Source organism: Onthophagus taurus, chromosome 11, assembly GCF_036711975.1.
Source record: "Onthophagus taurus isolate NC chromosome 11, IU_Otau_3.0, whole genome shotgun sequence".
Classification (NCBI taxonomy): domain Eukaryota; kingdom Metazoa; phylum Arthropoda; class Insecta; order Coleoptera; family Scarabaeidae; genus Onthophagus; species Onthophagus taurus.
Genome location: NC_091976.1, coordinates 7,545,317 through 7,564,228, shown reverse-complemented (window position 1 = coordinate 7,564,228; position 18,912 = coordinate 7,545,317). Strand labels below are relative to the sequence as shown.

The following is an 18,912-nucleotide window of genomic DNA, read 5'->3' as shown; positions in this document are numbered from 1 at the left end:
TCTGTATAATGTAGTAACATTATTGTTATTTATAGCTTTGTTCGTTGGGACTGCACTACTTCCACTAAGCAGTTTAGTGCAGATGTATGTTCGTTGGGGATAGTGTAGGTTTAGTGCAGTTGCACTCATACTGTTCGTTGGGCCATGCGCAGTGGAATTTCGTGCAGCGGGTGCCAGTTAGTGCAGATTTTGTTGCACCTGCTTTCGATTAAGTTCAATAAGTGCAGTGTAACTAAAATGGCGGAAAATTTGAAAGTGTGTTTTGTAATAATTAATATTAATATTAAATATTAAGAAACAAAACCTTATAATAATTAATATTTGTTGTGTTAGAGAACACAGTATATTCAATCCCAGTAGAGGCAGTAGAAAACTACCCCTACTTTTTTGGAATAATTTAAAAACTACCCTGTCGATTTTGGCGGCATTAAATACACTTATAGTATATTTAAAAATATTAATTAACTGCTTTTTCTCATTTAGGGGTGGCTGGGGTTAACTACCCTCACCACCCCAAATTTTTTTTTTTGCAAGTACTTCTATCGATTTTGGTGCAATTTAGCATGTGATTTCTTTATACGTTAAGTAGTACTTTTGAAAGAACTTATAAGGGTTAGTAGTTTGGTGTAGAAAATATATTTCGCTAATAATTGGAAAAAAATAAAAAATAATAATATAATAATAATTGATGAATCACTACTAAAAAAACATTCTGCGATGATTTCATTTTCTACGAGTATTTCGCTGACAATCTCCTGTTCGTCCATTTCAAATATTATATACTTTTTTTTATAAAAATCTGTTCGTTGCGACCATGGTTTACACACTTTTCTGACCTGCACCATACCTGCACTAAGTTGATATGACATTGCACTTATTTACATTTTATTGCCCTATGACGTCATACGAGTGTCATGTCGTTCCCACCAAGACAATAATAAAAGAGACGCTCGCATGTTGCTTGTACTTGTATCAAAAGCTTTGTTCGTTGGGACTGCACTACTCTGCACTACATGGCACTCGTATGACGTCATAGTGCAATGAAGTGTAAGTCAGTGCAATGTCATGTCAACTTAGTGCAGGTCAGAAACAGTCAGAAAAGTGTATAAACCGTGGTCGCAACGAACAGATTTTTATAAAAAAAAGTGTATAATATTTGAAATGAACGAACAGAAGATTGTCAGCGAAATACTCGTGGAAAATGAAATCATAGCAGAATGTTTTTTTAGTAGCGATTCATCAATTATTATTATTTTTTATTTTTTTCAATTATTAGCGATATATATTTTCTATCCCAAACTACTAACCCTTATTAGTTCCTTCAAAAGTACTACTTAACGTATAAAGAAATCACATGCTAAATTGCACCAAAATCGATAAGCAGTACTTGAAAAAAAAAAAAAAAATTGGGGTGGTGAGGGTAGTTAACCCCAGCCATCCCTAAATGAGAAAAAACACATAATTAATATTTTTAAATGTAGTATAAGTGTATTTAATGAAGCCAAAATCGGACAGGGTAGTTTTTAAATTATTCCAAAAAAGTAGGGGTAGTTTTCTACTGCCTCTACTGGGATTGAATATACTGTGTTCTCTAATATGACAAATATTAATTATTATAAGGTTTTATTTCTTAATATTTAATATTAATAATTACAAAACACGCTTTCAAATATTCCGCCATTTTAGTTACACTGCATTAAACTGCACTTATTGAACTTAATCGAAAGCAGGTGCAACAAAATCTGCACTAACTTGCACTGGCTGCACTAAATTGCACTTCACATGGCCCAACGAACAGTATGAGTGCAACTGCACTATCCCCAACGAACACACAACATCTGCACTAAACTGCTTAGTGTAAGTGAGTGCAAGTAGTGGAGTCCCAACGAACAAAGCTAAAAATTATAATAGTCGTGTACACTGTTGGTTAATAAAGTAAATACAATATAATAGTTGTTGATGAATTATATGAACGCTGGTAGTTCGCTTTATTGATAAACAGAACATAAGATAGAAACATTCGGATTTAGCCACACGTCTCTCAAGACGGCTAAACCCGAATGATTCTAGGTCTTTTGTTAGTTTAATAAAAATATGCAACTTAGTGATGAGATTAGAAAATGAAAAATGAGGTTGGAAATAACGAATTTTGAGCGCTTTATAGTGATTTAACGCAAGTGGTGCATTTAAGAAATAAGTTCCATTAAAATAAAATTAAATTAATCTTTTATTTGTTATTTTTAATGTTATTAAATTAAACGTAGTTAAAATTATTAAATTTAAGTCATATTTTAAGCCCCACACATATCACAATTTCCGGGGTTTTGTAACGAACAAACTAATGCTGCATTTTCTTCATCTTCATCTTTCTCTTTTTTAACACCATTAGTGTTAATTCCAATGGAGCTTGCTCCACTTGAAACTCCATCACCAACGTTTATTATTAATTTGCTTTTATCGACGGTGAATTGAATGGGTTGAGCTGCGGGTTTCGTTCTTAAATAATACATTCCTGTTTTAAGTCCTTGTCGCCAGCCGTAAAAATGAATTGATGTTAAAACGGAGTAAGTCGGTTTGGCTACGTAAAGATTTAAAGATTGGCTTTGATCGATGAAAGCCCCTCGAGCCGCGGCTTGATTTATGATGCATTTATTTGAAATTTCCCAAACTGTTTTATAAATTTCTTTTAAATCATCAGGGATTTGGGGGATGTTTTGAATTGAGCCGCGATTTGCAATTATTTGATTTTTCATTAAATCATCCCAAAGCCCCCTTTCGGTTAAATCTCTTAATAAGTGGTGATTAACAACTTGGAAATCTCCAGAAAGTACTCTTCGCGTATAAATATTCGATGTGTAAGGTTCGAAAGATTCGTTATTTCCTAGAATTTGAGCTGTTGAAGCTGTTGGCATTGGGGCTAAGAGTAAAGAATTTCTTATTCCGTGTTTATTAATTTTTTCTTTTAATTCTTTCCAATCCCATAAATCAGATGGGGTAACATTCCACATATCGTATTGCAAGATTCCTTTACTAACAGGGGAACCTTGGTAAGTGTCATAAACCCCGTCTTTTTCGGCTAATTCACAACTAGCTTCTAAGGCACCGTAATAAAGCGTTTCAAAGATTTGCACGTTTAATTTATGGGCTTCGGGGCTATCAAAGGGGAGTCTCATCAAAATAAAAGCATCTGCTAATCCTTGAATACCAATTCCAATGGGGCGATGGCGTTTATTGGACGTTTCAGCTTCTGGGAGTGGGTAATAATTAACATCGATAACTTTATTTAAATTTTTTGTTACAACTTTTGTGACGATTTTTAATTTTTCAAAATCAAAACTTTTCCTGTCGGGTTTAACGAACTGGTTAACCGCAATTGATGCTAAATTACAAACTGCGATTTCATCAGGAGATGTGTATTCAATGATTTCGGTGCATAAATTGCTACTTTTTATTGTACCTAAATGTTGTTGGTTACTTTTGCGATTACAAGCGTCTTTATATAACATATATGGAGTTCCAGTTTCAATTTGAGACACAATTATGGCTTTCCATAATTCTCTGGCGGGTATTTGGCGAACAAATTTTTTCCTTTTTTCGTAATTTTCGTATAATTCCACGAATTTCTCCCCCCAACAATCAGATAAACCAGGACATTGATGAGGGCACATTAGTGACCACATTGAATCTTCCTCGACGCGTTTCATAAATAAATCAGGAATCCATAAAGCATAAAATAAATCTCTCGCCCTAACTTCTTCAGCCCCAGTATTTTTTTTTAAATTTAAAAAATCAACAACATCCGCATGCCACGGTTCTAAATAAATTGCAAACGCTCCAGGTCTTTTATTACCCCCTTGATCGACATATCGAGCTGTATTATTAAAAACCCGTAACATTGGTACTAAACCGTTCGAAATACCATTAGTTCCAGCAATAATCGTGCCTTGTGCTCGAATATTATGGACGTTAACTCCAATTCCTCCCGCACTTTTTGATATAATAGCACATTGTGAGATACATTTAAAAATGCCTTGGATTGAATCCTCCGGCATCATTACTAAGAAACATGACGACATTTGTGGGCGAGGTGTCGCTGCGGCAAATAAAGTCGGACTCGCGTGAGTAAAATACTTCTCAGACATGTAATTGTAAGTTTCAATAGCTGATTCAATGTCTTCACCGTGAATCCCAACGGCCACGCGCATTAACATATGTTGGGGACGTTCAGCAATTTTTCCGTTGATTTTTAGGAGATATGAACGTTCGAGTGTTTTAAAACCAAAATAATTATATGAGAAATCACGATCGTAAATGATACAAGAATTTAAACGATCCGCATTTTTCATTATAATTTTATAATGTTGTTCAGAAATCATTGGTGTGTTTTTATCAAGTTTTTCGCTTACCATGTTGTACAAATCTTCAATTACATCTAAATCAAAACAAACCATTAATTTAATAAAATATTGAATTGTTAATGGCAAAATTTAAGAATCATCATGTAGCTTCTGACGCAAGGATTCTAGTTCTAGGTTTTGTGTTAGTTTTATTGATAGTGCTAGTGTAAAACTAGAACTAACACTAAACCTACAACTAGAAATATTCGGGTTTAGCCGCACGTCTCTTAAGAAGGCTTAATCTGAATGATTCTAGTTCTAGGTCTTGTGTTAGTTCTAGTGCCAAAGTAAAACTAACACTACACCAAAAACTAGAAACATTCGGATTTAACCCCATGTCTCTCAAGACGGCTAAACCCGAATGATTCTAGTTCTAGGTCTTGTGTTAGTTCTAGTAATAGTGTTAGTATAAAACTAGAACTAACACTAGACCGAGAACTAGAAACATTCAGGTTTCATTCTCACCTTACAAGATTTTTGAAAATGTTCCAGCGACGTGAACTTCAAGTGGATTCAACAAAGAAAATAGAAATGACAATCAAGATGAAAAACAATGTAATCTACCATAACAAAAAATAAAGGAGAAGTGAAGAAAAATTCAGATACTTAAAACAATGATAACGATCTTGAAAAATATAAAGAGTATCATGATGATCTATCTATGTGACCTATCTATAATAACAGCTGATGATGGTGAATGTAGTCAAGGTTTAAAGATAAAGATAGAGTTGTTTTAGTCGAAAATAAACCCGAACAAGTAAGAGGTATAGCATTTCCTAAGAACAGTGCTAAGAGAAGCTTTTCTGAAAGGTACTACAATAAAATCCTTCCAAGTAATGAGTTGGTGTCTAGAAGTTGGTTATTCTACTCATCATCAAAAGATGCAGTGTTTTGTTACAATTGCAAGCTATTTTCATTCCCACGGCAGGACAGTGCGTTAGTCAATAGCGGTTATAATGATTGGCGTCATTTGTCAGAAGCTTTGAGTGTTCATGAAAGCTCACTAAGTCATATAAAATGTTCTAAACAATTAATATCGTTAAAGAATACTTTAAATTTGAAAAGTGATGTGGATGCACGTCATTAATCGATATAGAAAAACAGAGATGGGATGGAATTCTTAAAAGAATTATTTTATGTATTCAGTACTTGAGTAAGCAGAATTTAGCTCTTAGGGGTACAAATTTAAAACTTTTTGACGAAAATAATGGTAATTTTTTATAACTTATAGAAATGATTTCGCAAATGAACCCTTTATTGTCAGATCATTTCAGGGTTATAATACTCAAAACCATTTTTAAAATTTTTGTATTACGACGGACACCATCGGAATTGTATTGATTGTCTTCGTACATTTTAAACTTCTTAAAGGAAAATAACATAAATTATAAACGTATGCGTGGTCAGGGGTAAGGGCGACGCCAGAGAGGGGCAGGAGGCAGATTCGAGAAAAAATTGAAACACAATAAATATACATCTTGAGTATTGAACAAGCATCGATTGGGATGCGATATTTTGATTAGGAAACCAAGGAAGTTCAAGAAGTATTTCTCGGATTCGTCAAGCTTGATGCTTTGAATACGAAATGTATTGCAAAAGCAATAAATGAGTTTTTGGCAAAAGAAGAGCTTGATCCGGACAAATGTGTTGGTTTGGGTTTTGACGGTTGTTCGACGATCTCCAGGAAAGAAAGCAATCCTACGCAGAAAATATAAAAAAGCTTTGTTCTTTCACTGCTCGTCACAGAAATTAAATCTCGTCATTAATGATCTAAATAGTCTGTCTGAAATCCAGAACATCAAAGATATTATTACATTTTTTCAAAAATCAGTTTTGAGACGCAAATTGATACCAAATATTTCCAGGCTTTGCGAAACAATTTGGAGCGAGAAACACAAAAGTATTAGAGTTTTTAAAGAGAATTTTTTTATTGTAATGGAGGCCTAAGAAACCCTTGCCACAGGAAGGAAATTGTGCGACTAGAAAAAATGCTTATCAGCTCCATGCAGCAGCTTCTAAAGTTTCGTTTATTCTCAACCTTATTTTGATAGCCAAATACTCGGCAATGATGGAACCTGTGGTAAATGTGTTCCAATCCGTAGCTTTAGATGCAATAAAGGCATCTCAGCACATTATTCGCATTTTGCAATTGATAAAAAACCACCGTAACGGTCCAGAAAACGTCACAGATGAAATTATTAGGAACGCTACTATCGTTGCAGAAAAACTTGGACTGGGGGAAGACATGAAGGCAACATCGGAACAACCACCCAGCAGTAAGCCCTTCAGAATTCTGGCGGAGGTCTTTAATAATACCATACTTAGTCTCGATTATTAATTCTCTTGAAGTTCGCTTTTTTGAAGAAAACACCCCGTCATTTTCCTTATCTAAATTACACCCGGTTCAAATGTCCTTCTTTTTGTCTTTTCCCAATTTTACAATTTATCAAATATCAACAACGAAATCGAACTATGGCAAGAGAAACCTGACTCAAACGAGAAACTTCTGACTTTCCCTGAAACGAGAAAATCCTTAGAATTATGGTCACTTTACCCTGCACGACATATACTGTTGAAGCATCTTTTTGCAGCTTGAGGAGAATAAAAACCTGGTTTAGAAGCACTATGGCAGAACGTCGTTTCAATGGTCTTGCCATGATGAGTGTTTTAATAAACTTTGAGGGTTTTATTAATAATGTGGTTGACCATTCGCTAAGAACCCACGAAAATTATGTTTTAAATAATTTGGTCTGTTTTTCCTTGGTGGGATAATGGTGCGAATATGAAGGGCATGCACAACGAACTTCAGAAAAAAATATTGGATATAAATCCAAGAGCACTTTATGTACCCTGTACCGCGCATACTTTATATTTAGTAGTGAATGATGCTGCAAATATGTTAATGGATTTCTTCGGAATTGTACAAGCGATGTATAGATTTTTTTCCTCCAGCACGAAACGATGGAAAGTCATGAAAGATAAAATCAGTAGCTTAACACTTAAACTGTTATTAGATACACGCTGGGGAAGTCGAATTTAGGCAATAAAGCCCTTGCGATTTAATTTACCAGAAATTCTTGGTGGATTACAAGAAACTGTAGATAGTAATGGAAATGGAGAAATGTCCTTTGATTTAAAGACAAAGCATAATATGGCATTGTCTATTAAGAATAAAATGGAATGTTTCAAATTTATATGTGCAATAATTTTGTGGTATTATATTCTTTCAAATGTCAATATTGTAAGTAAAATGCTTCAAAATACTAAAATAAACTTGGTAGATTTAATTAAAAAATTAAAATCGTTGGAAAAGGTTCTTAAAAGTTTTAGAACCGATGATCATTTCGATAAATTGTGTAATTCCAGATTTTACATTTAACAATCATTCCAAAATATTTTTATAAATGTCAAAATAGACCTTTGTAAAGAAATTGATTTTTAAGTAATTTTTAGCAGTCGAATTTACGATTCGGACTGAAAGCGTGGTAGAATCTACCCCTTGTACAAAAGGGAGACCATCCAGTACCTTTAGTGATTGTAGTAGACGAAGCAAATATAGAAAAATTAAACCTCTTTGTGAAAATTATTCACCTGATGAATTAATATTTGCGGCACAAGTTAGCCAAAAAACGACAGGACATCGTTTTATAGGAAAATTATTGCAAGCGGCGTCAAAGTCTCCCACAAGAGGTAAAAAAGTGTTAGATTCGTATAAAAAGCCTTCGAAAAATGTTCACAATCAGTTAACACCTGAAGAAGCGTTATCTTTATTTGTAAAGTCTAAATTAACAAAACCTGCATATCAACTACAAAGAAACGTGTATAACCTCAAAAGGTTGCGTTTATACCCTTATAATGCGATAATTGAAGCGAAAAGTAAGTGAATCAATAGAAGTGGATGAAATTATGGCAAAAATTAAACTTCAAAATTTATTAAATCATCTAAGTGAAAGGATATTCTTGCCACAAAAAGAAATTTTTGTAACAATTCCAAATGAATAACGGTGGTAAAATCGTAATGGTTTCTAAGTGGAGCTGCGATGCCAGTAGTGACCAAAAAATGTACAAGCAAAGGTTTTTAGATGAAGGTGTTAGTGATATGGACATCTTTCTCATGTCGCTTGTGCCGTTAAAGGTTTTCTATATAGACGGTAAACAAAACCAAAAAATTATTTGCCATAATCCTAGACAATCTTCGACGAGATACTGCGTACCCATAAAGTTTATGTTCCCAAAGGGAACCGCTCAATTAGCGCAAGAAGAAGTGAAACTAATTGAAAGAGAAATAAATGAATTGATTTCGTCTAAAGTTGGGACCGAATATGAAATTGAACACAAATTGCAATTTACCATGGTAGATGGTAAATTGCACTGCGTTCGCTCAGTGCAGAAGAGCCGTTGGGACCTCCTGGGGTTTAACACCCAAAATATCCCTGTGCAAATACATTGCAGTGATACGTCCAATGTTAACTTACGGCACCGTAAACTAGTGGCCAAGAGTTAGAAATAAAACGATTGTTTTGCAACTACAAAAATTGCAACGTTTGGCTGGTCTCTACGTTACAGGCTCGATGATAACCACACCAACAGCAGCAATGGAGAATGTACTGTGCCTTTCTCCTCTAAATTATCACGTTGAGGAGGCGGCGATAGCAACAATGATCCGGCTGCGGGAGGCTAACGATAAATGAGCTGGTGGCCATTTCTCTGGCGGCTCAAGAAATTTCCAAGAAAATTAGTAACAAAAAATTATAATATATTCTGATTGCAGACAAGCCCTCCTCTCGCTCGGGCGGTATCGCTGTTCATCCTCGTTGCTTGAGGACTGCCATAACAAGCTTTGTGAGGCAGCCGCTAGCAATGAGATTACGATCTGCTGGACAAAGGGTCATTTGGGAAATAAGCTTTATGACATGGAGGACAAACTGGCAAAAAAAGCTGCACGCGAACTTCCGGGATCGCCAGAACCATTCATCGCCCCAACAATAAGGTCTTTAATAGAGCTTCAAAAAGATGAAACACGTAAGAAGTTTCTAAACTACTGGGACAGGACACCAGGATGTCGCCAAGCCAAGGAGGCTCTGATTTACCCTGACCATAAACGAACAGATTTATTTATGAGGTTGTCCAGGAAGAACCTACCTTTAGTCATAGGTCTAATCACTGGACACTGGCATCTACTGAACATGGGAATAAGTGACACCAACATCTGCAGAGGATGCGGTGAGGAGGGGGAATCGGCGGAATACATTCTATGCGACTGCGTGGCCCTCCAAACATTAAAGTTATCCATTTTTGGAGATATCCACATTCGCATGAGTGGAATCAAGGCAGCACAACCAAGACAAATTCTAGCCTTTGCCTCCAAGGTAATATGGTTGGAAGTGCTGGTAAAATTGCTGCGAGCGGTTCAGCCTGAATTCCCGCGAATCGAGTATCCAGATGGTAGTTGGTAAATTGTGCAACTCAATTTCTACATATACATCGACCTTAAACTGTTATGTTTGTGGAGCAACATCTAAGAGCACAAACAATATTGAAAGAAGTAAAGCATACAAAGATGTAAATAAATTAAACTTTAGTATGTCGATCCTCCACGCTTGGATTCGTTTTTTTGAAACGATACTTCATATAGCCTACCGTCAGAAACCGTTCAGAAAGTGGTAAGCAAGGAAGAATAATTAAGAATTGTTGAAGAAACGAAAAGAAAAAATTCAAAACGAATTTAAAAGTAATATGCTTTTATTAATTAACATACCAAAATCAGGTGGAAGTGGTACTACTAATGATGGTAAAACTGCCAGAAGATTTTTTGAAAATGTTAAGTTTTCTTTGCAGATTACCGGTATAAACGAAGAATTAATTTACCGACTTTTAGTAATATTAAAAACAATTAATACTGAATATGAAATTAATATAATACTCCCTTTGTCCCAAATTATGGTATACATTTCTCTAAAATTTATGGATTAAGGAAAGTTTGGAGAATTAACGAGTTTCTATCTATTTAATATAATATAATCTTAATTTAATTAATGAAAGAAACAAGAGTTCTGTTTGTCAAAGGTTAAATTTGCAAAAACCTTTGAACCTGCAAAAAGAAACAACAAGAACCGGGTAAGAGGAACAATGGTGACCAAAAACATCGAGTCTATTAATGCAGCAGAATGCAAAAGGATGATTACGATAACGTTGTACCAGCCGTTAGATCCAAGTTGATTGGTTCCAAATTGATGATAATGGATCAAGATAACAATTCATAAGCAGGAAATAGTTATCTCAATTCTTATGCACAAGCCAGGAAATCCCACAATATCAAAATTGACAATCATTTACATAAAATTCTGTTATGACTAAAAAAACTAAAGGTAATAGAGAAAAACGTTTCCCATAACTTAGGTTCAAGCCAGGAATTTTCAAAATATCAAAATTGACAATCATCTGCGTTAAATTTTGTTATAAGTAGAAAATTAAAGGTGATAAAGAAAAACGTTTCCCATAAAAATTAATGATAATGAATCACGATAACATAATTCATAACCAATGCTACCTTAGATATCACCATTTCTTATGTACAAACTAGGAAATTCCAAATTATCAAAATTGACAATCATCTACATTAAATTCTGTTATGATTAAAAAACTGAAAGTGATAGAGAAAAACGTTTCCCATAAAAATTGATGATAATGAATCAAGATAATACAATTCACAACCAATGCTATTATAGACATCACCATTTCTTAGGTTCAACCCAGGAATTCTCAAAATATCAAAATTGACAATCATCTGTGTTAAATTCTGTTATAAGTAGAAAACTAAAGGTAATAGAAAAAAAGATTTCTCATAAAAATTGATGATAATGAATCAACATAATTCATAACCAATGCTATCATAGATATCACCCTTTCTTAGGTTCAAGCCAGAAATTCTCAAAATATCAAAATTGACAATCATCTGCCTTAAATTCTGTTATAAGTAGAAAATTAAAGATGATAGAGAAAAACGTTTCCCATAAAAATCAATGATAATAAATCAAGATAACATAATCCATAGTCAATGCCACCATAAATATCACCACTTCTTAGGCTCAAGCCAGGAATTCTCAAAATATCAAAATTGACAATCATCTGCGTTAAATTTTGTTATAAGTAGAAAATTAAAGGTGACAGAGAAAAACGTTTCCCATAAAAATTAGTAATAATTAATCAAGATATCATAATTCATAACCAATGTTACCATAGATATTACCATTTCTTAGGTTCAAGCCAGGAATTCTCAAAATATCAAATATTAATAGATTGTGTTAAAAGTGCCTTCGACGCATTAACTAAAGAAAAGTTAGATAACGTATTTTCGACACTACAAAAGTGTATGGAGTCAACCATGATGGCCTAGCAGGCAACAATTATAAAATTGAATAAATTTGAGTCTGAGCATGCTACAGAAAAACTTTTCGAACGAAAATGTTGTAGCAAATTGTATTCTTAACAAAATTGCTCTCTTACGCTTTTGCTCTCAGACGCATAGATATCGAGAAAAGCTTCGCCATGAAGGGCGTTTATATTGAACCAGCTGAATTGTATTAAAAAGTTATACAATTTTCATTAATGTATGTTTAAATTAAGTTACAAACTGAATTACTAATTTTACAAATACAATAAAGCAGTTTCCAAAGTTTTGTATACCATAATTTGAGACAAATTGTAAAGACAAATGTATACCATAATTTGGAACAGAGGGAGTAGCATTTAACGAATTTGCAGAGAAAACTGTGAAATTATTTGTATCTTTATATCCTTGGTATTTTATGCCTGGTGATATAATTAGAAATGCTATACTGCCAATTGGTGCTCTATCAGAAAAAGCAATAGAAGCCAGATTCAAAGATATGAGGGCATACAGAGAACGCCACACTTTGAAAATAAGTAGGACAATAACGAATAAATATTATAATATCCTCATTGAGACAGATTTTTAAAAAGGAAGAAAAACTAAACGCAGATATTATAAGACTATTAATCAATCCATGTATAAACGTACACGAAAATTCAGAAAATGAAGAACCTGGTGGACCGCAAAGTGACGACGATGATGAGGACGAATCTGATTAGGTTTAGTAATATATTTTTGTTTAATTCGCATTAGCAATTATTTTGTTAAAAATTTTGTTTATTTTTTGACCAAGTTTCGGTTTTTATTTTTTTAATTTTTATTGGATCACCTGTATATTTTTTGGGAAAAACGTAGTAATGTTGAAATTGTGTATTTGATCCACAGTTATTAAATGATGCGGAGAAGAAACCTTGAAAGCATAATTTTAAAATATTTTTTTCTTGGCTATATTTAATACAAGCAATTGATGAAAAATTTGAACAATTACAGAATTATACAGATACATTTTTCTTCTTGCATAATGTTTCCACCTTAACTAATATGCCTGAAGAAGACCTTTTCCAACATTGTAAAACCTTAGAAATTAAGCTTACAGACTTAAGTGATGAAAAATGCCTGAGGAATATTACTGCCTCAGATTTGTGCTGTGAAATAAGACTGATCAACAATTCTTTGCTACTATCGAGCAAACACCCATAGAAGTTTTGAACTTCATTCATAAAAACAGTTTAACTTGTGAGTTTTCAAATTTAAATGTAGCATTAAGAATTTTGCTAACTATTCCAATTGTTGTTGTTACTGGGGAAAGGTCTTTCTCAAAACTAATAAAGAATTATCTTAGAACAATGTCACAAGAAAGATTAAACAATCTGGATATGATACTATTGATATAAAGTGCAGCAAGCCAAACTTTAAATCTTAAGTACATATAATACAATTTTGCACAGGGGTGCTAAAATACCAGGAGCCGGCCCTGCATTCAGGTATAGCTGCATGTCTCTCAAGACGGCTAAACCCAAATGATTCCAGTTCTGGGTCTTCTGGTAGTTCTAATGATAATATTAATGTAAAACTAGAACTAACACAAGACCTAAAAAGTAGCGACATGATGATTCTTGAATTATACCTTGTTAATTTCATTACCTGAGAATTGTTTCTTCGTTTCTTTATGGAGATTACTCATAGCAATTCTAGCAGCAAGTGTTGCATAATCAGGATGGTCTGTAATTTTTGTGGCAGCGGTTTCAGCAGCTAAGGTGTCCAACTCAACTGTGGTAACGCCTGGATAAAGACCTTGAATAACCTTCATGGTAATGTCCACCTTTACAAAAAATATAATTACTGTTTTATTTTTATTACAACACAACATTTTTAAATTACTCACTGGGTCAACAAAATCCATATTCAACCCATAGCACAGTTTTTGGATCCTCGATGTGATCTTATCGAAGTAAACTTGCTCTTTACGACCATCTACAAGGAATTACAAAAATTATAGATTTAATTAAATAAATTTTGATATTTTTGTACCTCTTTTAACGACGTAGTTCTTTCCTGGCGAATGTGCAATCGGCATTTTAATAGATTTACACAAAAATAACGGACAAACACAAGAAGTTGATGAGATTTTAAAATTTAAAACAGATTCAGATGTGTTAAAAACGAGTTATTACAATAACAAGATGTTTAACGAAGCGCTAAAAGAACCGGAATCGCAAGATTTTATTGGTTAGGTTCTAACTGTCAAAGACGTTTTGGCGGGAAATTAGGTTTTTGCTTAATTCTGCTGAGTTAATTTATGTATATCATTGGAATCGATGTTTTTAAGAGAGTTAAAAAGTATTTTGTATGTTTTTAAACAATTTTAAAGTAAATTTTTGATATGTTAAGAAAGGTTCATATCCATGCTAATCTTTTATCTGTCAACAATTTTTTAATGAAATCTGTAGAATTAATTTATAAATTTTAAAGGTTCACGTCCAGGCTAATTTTTATTTTCTTTGCTGTTGCAGAATGTTGGAAGCAACATCAGTATTACATAATGAAGATACCATATTGATTTCTCTTACTATACATTCTAATATCTCTCGATCATTATTGCAAGTATGCAATCAATATCGCAAATTGCGTATTATAATACCAATACTGTGATATTGGTTGCATACTTGCAATAATGACGTCGGGTACGATAATTAATTAACACACTGTACATCATTACGGTTTGCACGAAACCTTCAAACATTGTTTTTCTTTTCCAGATATCTCCTTCAAATATTTTTTATACCCGAATTTTATAGCAATTAAGCTGGGACCCAAAGATAATCCCTGTGCATTAATCTATTCCTAGTTTAAAACATATCGTTCAACTTTTTCTCAACTGTCGAGGTTGAGGTGCTACAATATGAGGCTAGTTTCGGGTTGATTTGACATTAATTATAACGGTCGCAAGCGACTTCACCTTAAACGAACCACCAGTGTTACCAAAAAGCGACCATCCTCGTCTGGTACTATGACAGCTGCTGAAACTTTATAATCGCAATAAATTATAATAAACAATGAATTTGATTTGAGCTTTTGTGTAGACAAGACTGGACAGCTTTTATGCAGATGTTGACAGTATTGCCCCTATTTGGAAGGACCTTTATACAAAAGAGATAAACGTATGACAAGAGAAGATCCATCTGCAATTGGTACGTTGGCAAAAATTAGAAAGAATTCTTATGACTTCAACCATTAGCAAAGCTTAACTCCGATACATACACTTGGCACAGATTGCTACTTTCCAACTATCTTCTGAAACAGAAAAGGAAATACAAATAAAATGTAGAAAAATGAACACTAAAAACATGTTGACATTATCATGTTGGCACCCATATACTCAAAAATGCCGCGAAAATTTGTTTTACAATATTCCATAAATATATTATTAAATGCTTTCAAAGTACGTTCCCGGAGAAGAAAATTAAAAAATCTGCTAGGGGTACAAATCCAAAATGGAAAACTAAAAACATAGAACAATTAAAAAATAAATTGGACGCCTTGCACTAAGCAATTGAAATCACGAAAGATAGTCGACACTCTTCGACCAGCCTTGTTGATGTTCTGTTTGGTCAACTCGGCAAGCTTGGTGGTCGAGTCACTAGGTGAAGTAAGAGAGCTACAGATCAAAAATACAATAAAGAGTCTAAAATCAAAAAATACCAAAGATAAATACCAACTGTTCACAAAGCTAATAAAAGAAGTTATTAACCAATTATTAGCAAACACCTCTGTTTTGTCATAAACAAATGTCTAGAGAAGAGAGTCTCCGAAAGAGCTCAAGCTGGCGAACATAACACCTATATATAAGAAAGGAGACAAAGGTATATGCAATAACTATAGACCAATATCTATTTTACCAACCATATCAAAAATATTTGAAACCGTATTTGATACCAAATTGCTTACAATCTGTCAACATGGGTACCAAAAACAAAGTTCTGCAATAACTGCCCTACTCAGCGTAATAGAAGCTATGAACAAAGATTTCGATTTAGGGAACTATTCCATATTATTAGGCAAACTACAAACATATGGAGTAAGATAGAATGCGTTGAAATTTCTAGCATCATATTTGCAAGGAAGAAAACAATCAGATTTTTGGCGACGTCAAACTTGCATAGAAGTGGCAACTGGAGTAACTCAGGGTTCGGTCTTGGAACCGTTACTATTCCTCATATATATTAATGATTTGCCAAAAAGTATCCCAACAGAGCTAATTTGTCTTTACGCAGATGATACATCTTTCGTTACAAGAAGTGGTGACATCAAGAAGCTTCAAGAAAAAACAAAACAAAACATTGAACAGGCAGAGCACTGGTTTTCCATAAAGAAATTAAAACTAAATAAAGAAAAAACAAACGTACTCACCTTTTACACAAAACAAAATGATGAGGTAACTGATAAATCCATAAAGTTCCTTAGAGTTACCATATCCGAAACGCTTAAATGGTCCGAACACATATCCGACTTAAAAGAGCGATTATCCAATGCCTTATATTGTGTTGCAATCTACCACCAGAGATACTGCGTAACGTATACTTTGCATATTTCCATAGCATAGCGACGTATGGGATTATTGCGTGGGGTGCATGAAGAGAAATGGAAGCCATTTTTATAATGCAAAAAAGGCAACTCGTATACTAGCTGGGCTAAAAATTCATGAGAGCTGCAGAACTCATTTCAAAAAATTAAAAATATCTTGTCTTGTTGTTTTATACTTACCTGCCTTGAGTATATTCACAACAAAAAAGATTCGCTTCAAAACAATGCAGACAATTACGATCACAACACCCGCTACAAGGAAGACATTGTAATTCCGTTTCACCGAGTGGAAAAATCACAAAAAATTTACCACTCATAGCCGTGAAATTTTATAATGCACTACCATATGAAATGAAAAGTATGGAACCAAAGAATATCGAACTTCTGCGAAGAATATGCTCCTGGAAAAAGAGCTTTATTCTGTCCAAGAATACTGTGGTTGTTTAATTTTAACCGACGATTCATTTTCTAAATACAAGTTATTGTAATGTATTTTTTGACGTAAAATTCTATCATTTTTGTACATTGTTTAAATAAATATGAATCTGAATATAATATTCACTTGGACAAACTCGTGTGTCTTGAGATTGATAGATGCGAACGGAAAAGAATTGGGTGTATAAACAGAATTAAAATGAAACACTTTATTGACTGAGGCGCATTAAAGCATAACGATACATAGCAGAAATCCTAGAAGAGCATATGATGCCTTATGCTGAATATGTTGGCAATGGACCACACACGACAAGGATCGTAACAACCTTGAATACAATACCTTGAAGAAGTTGGTATTCCAAAAATGGACTGGCCTGCTCAAAAGCCCGAATCTAAATCCTATTTTCTAATTGCAATACCAATAAGCAATACTTAAAAAGGTGAATAATACGTAAATTTTTCGGGTGGCCCGATTTCTGTGACGTGCAGTATATGTTATAAATGTTATAGATGAAGTTTGAGACTTGCACAAAGCAAACAATTTTATGCCAAACCGGGATCTTTTTAAAGGACTCTCACATCCATCTGCTCACTCTCCGGCACTCTTTAAAATATATTTCGACATTTCCTTCTAGTCTTTCGACTCCTCTTTTTCTGCTAATAAATAATAATAATATGCAGCAACCTATGCAGCACTCCCTGAGGGTCACCATTCCTCTATCTCAAGCAAACCGTCGCCCAATCCCCTGTATTTGCTATTTGAATCGTCTGACTGTGCACATTCCTTTCCTCCTTTATCTGTGCCATCTGTCCTTCCATGTTTTTCCTCCTAGTCTCTATCTTCTAAGCCTAAGTAAATTAAGTGTTATTATTTAACACCCGCTTGATGAAGGCGGCTTTATTTCCCACACCTTCAATATAAATCAGGTGAGGAGGCAAGTGCAGTACGATATTACTCGGTCGCCGTGATTGTCAGTATTCTTCAACCAACCGTTTGAGGCGACATGGGTCGCACTTCACGGCCATCACAATTCGTCGCACCAGTTCGTTCATCGGTGCACCATTATGGTGCACCGATACATAGTTATCAGTTAAGGTCGGTGTACTGTACACTATCACTTTTGCTTATTCTTCAATCACTTTAATGCTGTTTGCTTCTATTAGTAATATTAAATCATCAGTACAGGCCAACAATATCTTGTCTTCTGTACTGTTGTCTGGTATTGGCAACAAGTCTTCCTGTTAGACTTTTGGGTATCTGGAAAGTAAATAAGACCGACCAAAAGGGATTGTTGAATTTTCGGCTTCATAAGAAATATTGGAAGAAAGTTTACGATGCCCTACTCTTCTTCTTTGCTCATTGTTACTTTATGTGTAGTCGGCTCTCCTAATATTTTTGAAATTTCTTCCTCTTTTGTTCTCCGGGAGGTTTAGCGCTTTTCTCACAACATGACGCTCGTTTCTGCGCATAACGTAGCCACATTATCTCATGAAACTCTGTGTAAGTTTCTCTGTCACAGGAACCATCTTGAAGCTGCAGGGAACATATTCGTTCCGGATCCTATTTAGCCTTGTCATTCATATGATTTTTCTTTACTGTTCAGTATCCTGTCCCATATAGCATAGCGGATCTTACCACCATCCTGTACACTTTGTCCTTTTTGCGAATAGGCATATTCGGGTCGTACAGGACTCCAGTTCAATACAGCCATTTCTGCTAGTCCACGCCGACTCTATGCCCCACGTCGGCTTCCACATCGGCTTTACTAGAGATCACAAATGCTAGATACTTAATTTGTGCGACTTTCGGGATTAATGTTTCATTTGCTTGAGACCTTACCACTACCACATTCCAAGTGCTCTGTCTTTGATCTGCTCACGCACTTTCGAAAGTATTGATCCATAGGGAGAATTTGTATGTAACAATCAGGCAGAGGTTGTGCTCTGAGAGATCGCCAAACTACTTTCCGCGGTACTCAATCAAACACCTTCTCGAGGTCTATGAATATTAAATGCAGATCTTGTTTGTCTAGAGTGTATAAACGGTGCTTTTTCGTTAATATTGTAACTGCCTGTATTGCACTGTTTGTTAGAGAGTGTGAC

The 18,912-nt window shown here is 34.4% G+C and overlaps 1 protein-coding gene across 1 annotated transcript; it reads right to left on the bottom strand.

Annotated features, from left to right (window-relative positions):
- Window positions 1-2,209: 2,209 nt before the first annotated feature.
- Window positions 2,210-14,028, bottom strand: LOC111419477 (Ribonucleoside diphosphate reductase large subunit). Its single transcript, XM_023052289.2, has 4 exons — window positions 13,822-14,028; window positions 13,676-13,764; window positions 13,435-13,612; window positions 2,210-4,432 (listed from the first exon to the last, which is right to left on the bottom strand). Exons 1-4 carry the CDS (start codon window positions 13,865-13,867, stop codon window positions 2,292-2,294), a joined length of 2,454 nt encoding a protein of 817 aa, XP_022908057.2. The 5' UTR covers window positions 13,868-14,028; the 3' UTR covers window positions 2,210-2,291.
- Window positions 14,029-18,912: the final 4,884 nt, after the last annotated feature.

Excerpts from the sequence above, each read along its gene's own strand:
- LOC111419477 (XM_023052289.2), bottom strand. The coding sequence starts at position 13,867 with ATGCCGATTGCACATTCGCCAGGAAAGAACTACGTCGTTAAAAGAG. Across the intron at positions 13,765-13,821 it reads GAACTACGTCGTTAAAAGAG|ATGGTCGTAAAGAGCAAGTT; the intron begins GTACAAAAATAT and ends AATTCCTTGTAG. Across the intron at positions 4,433-13,434 it reads AACGAAGAAACAATTCTCAG|ATGTAATTGAAGATTTGTAC; the intron begins GTAATGAAATTA and ends GTTTTGATTTAG.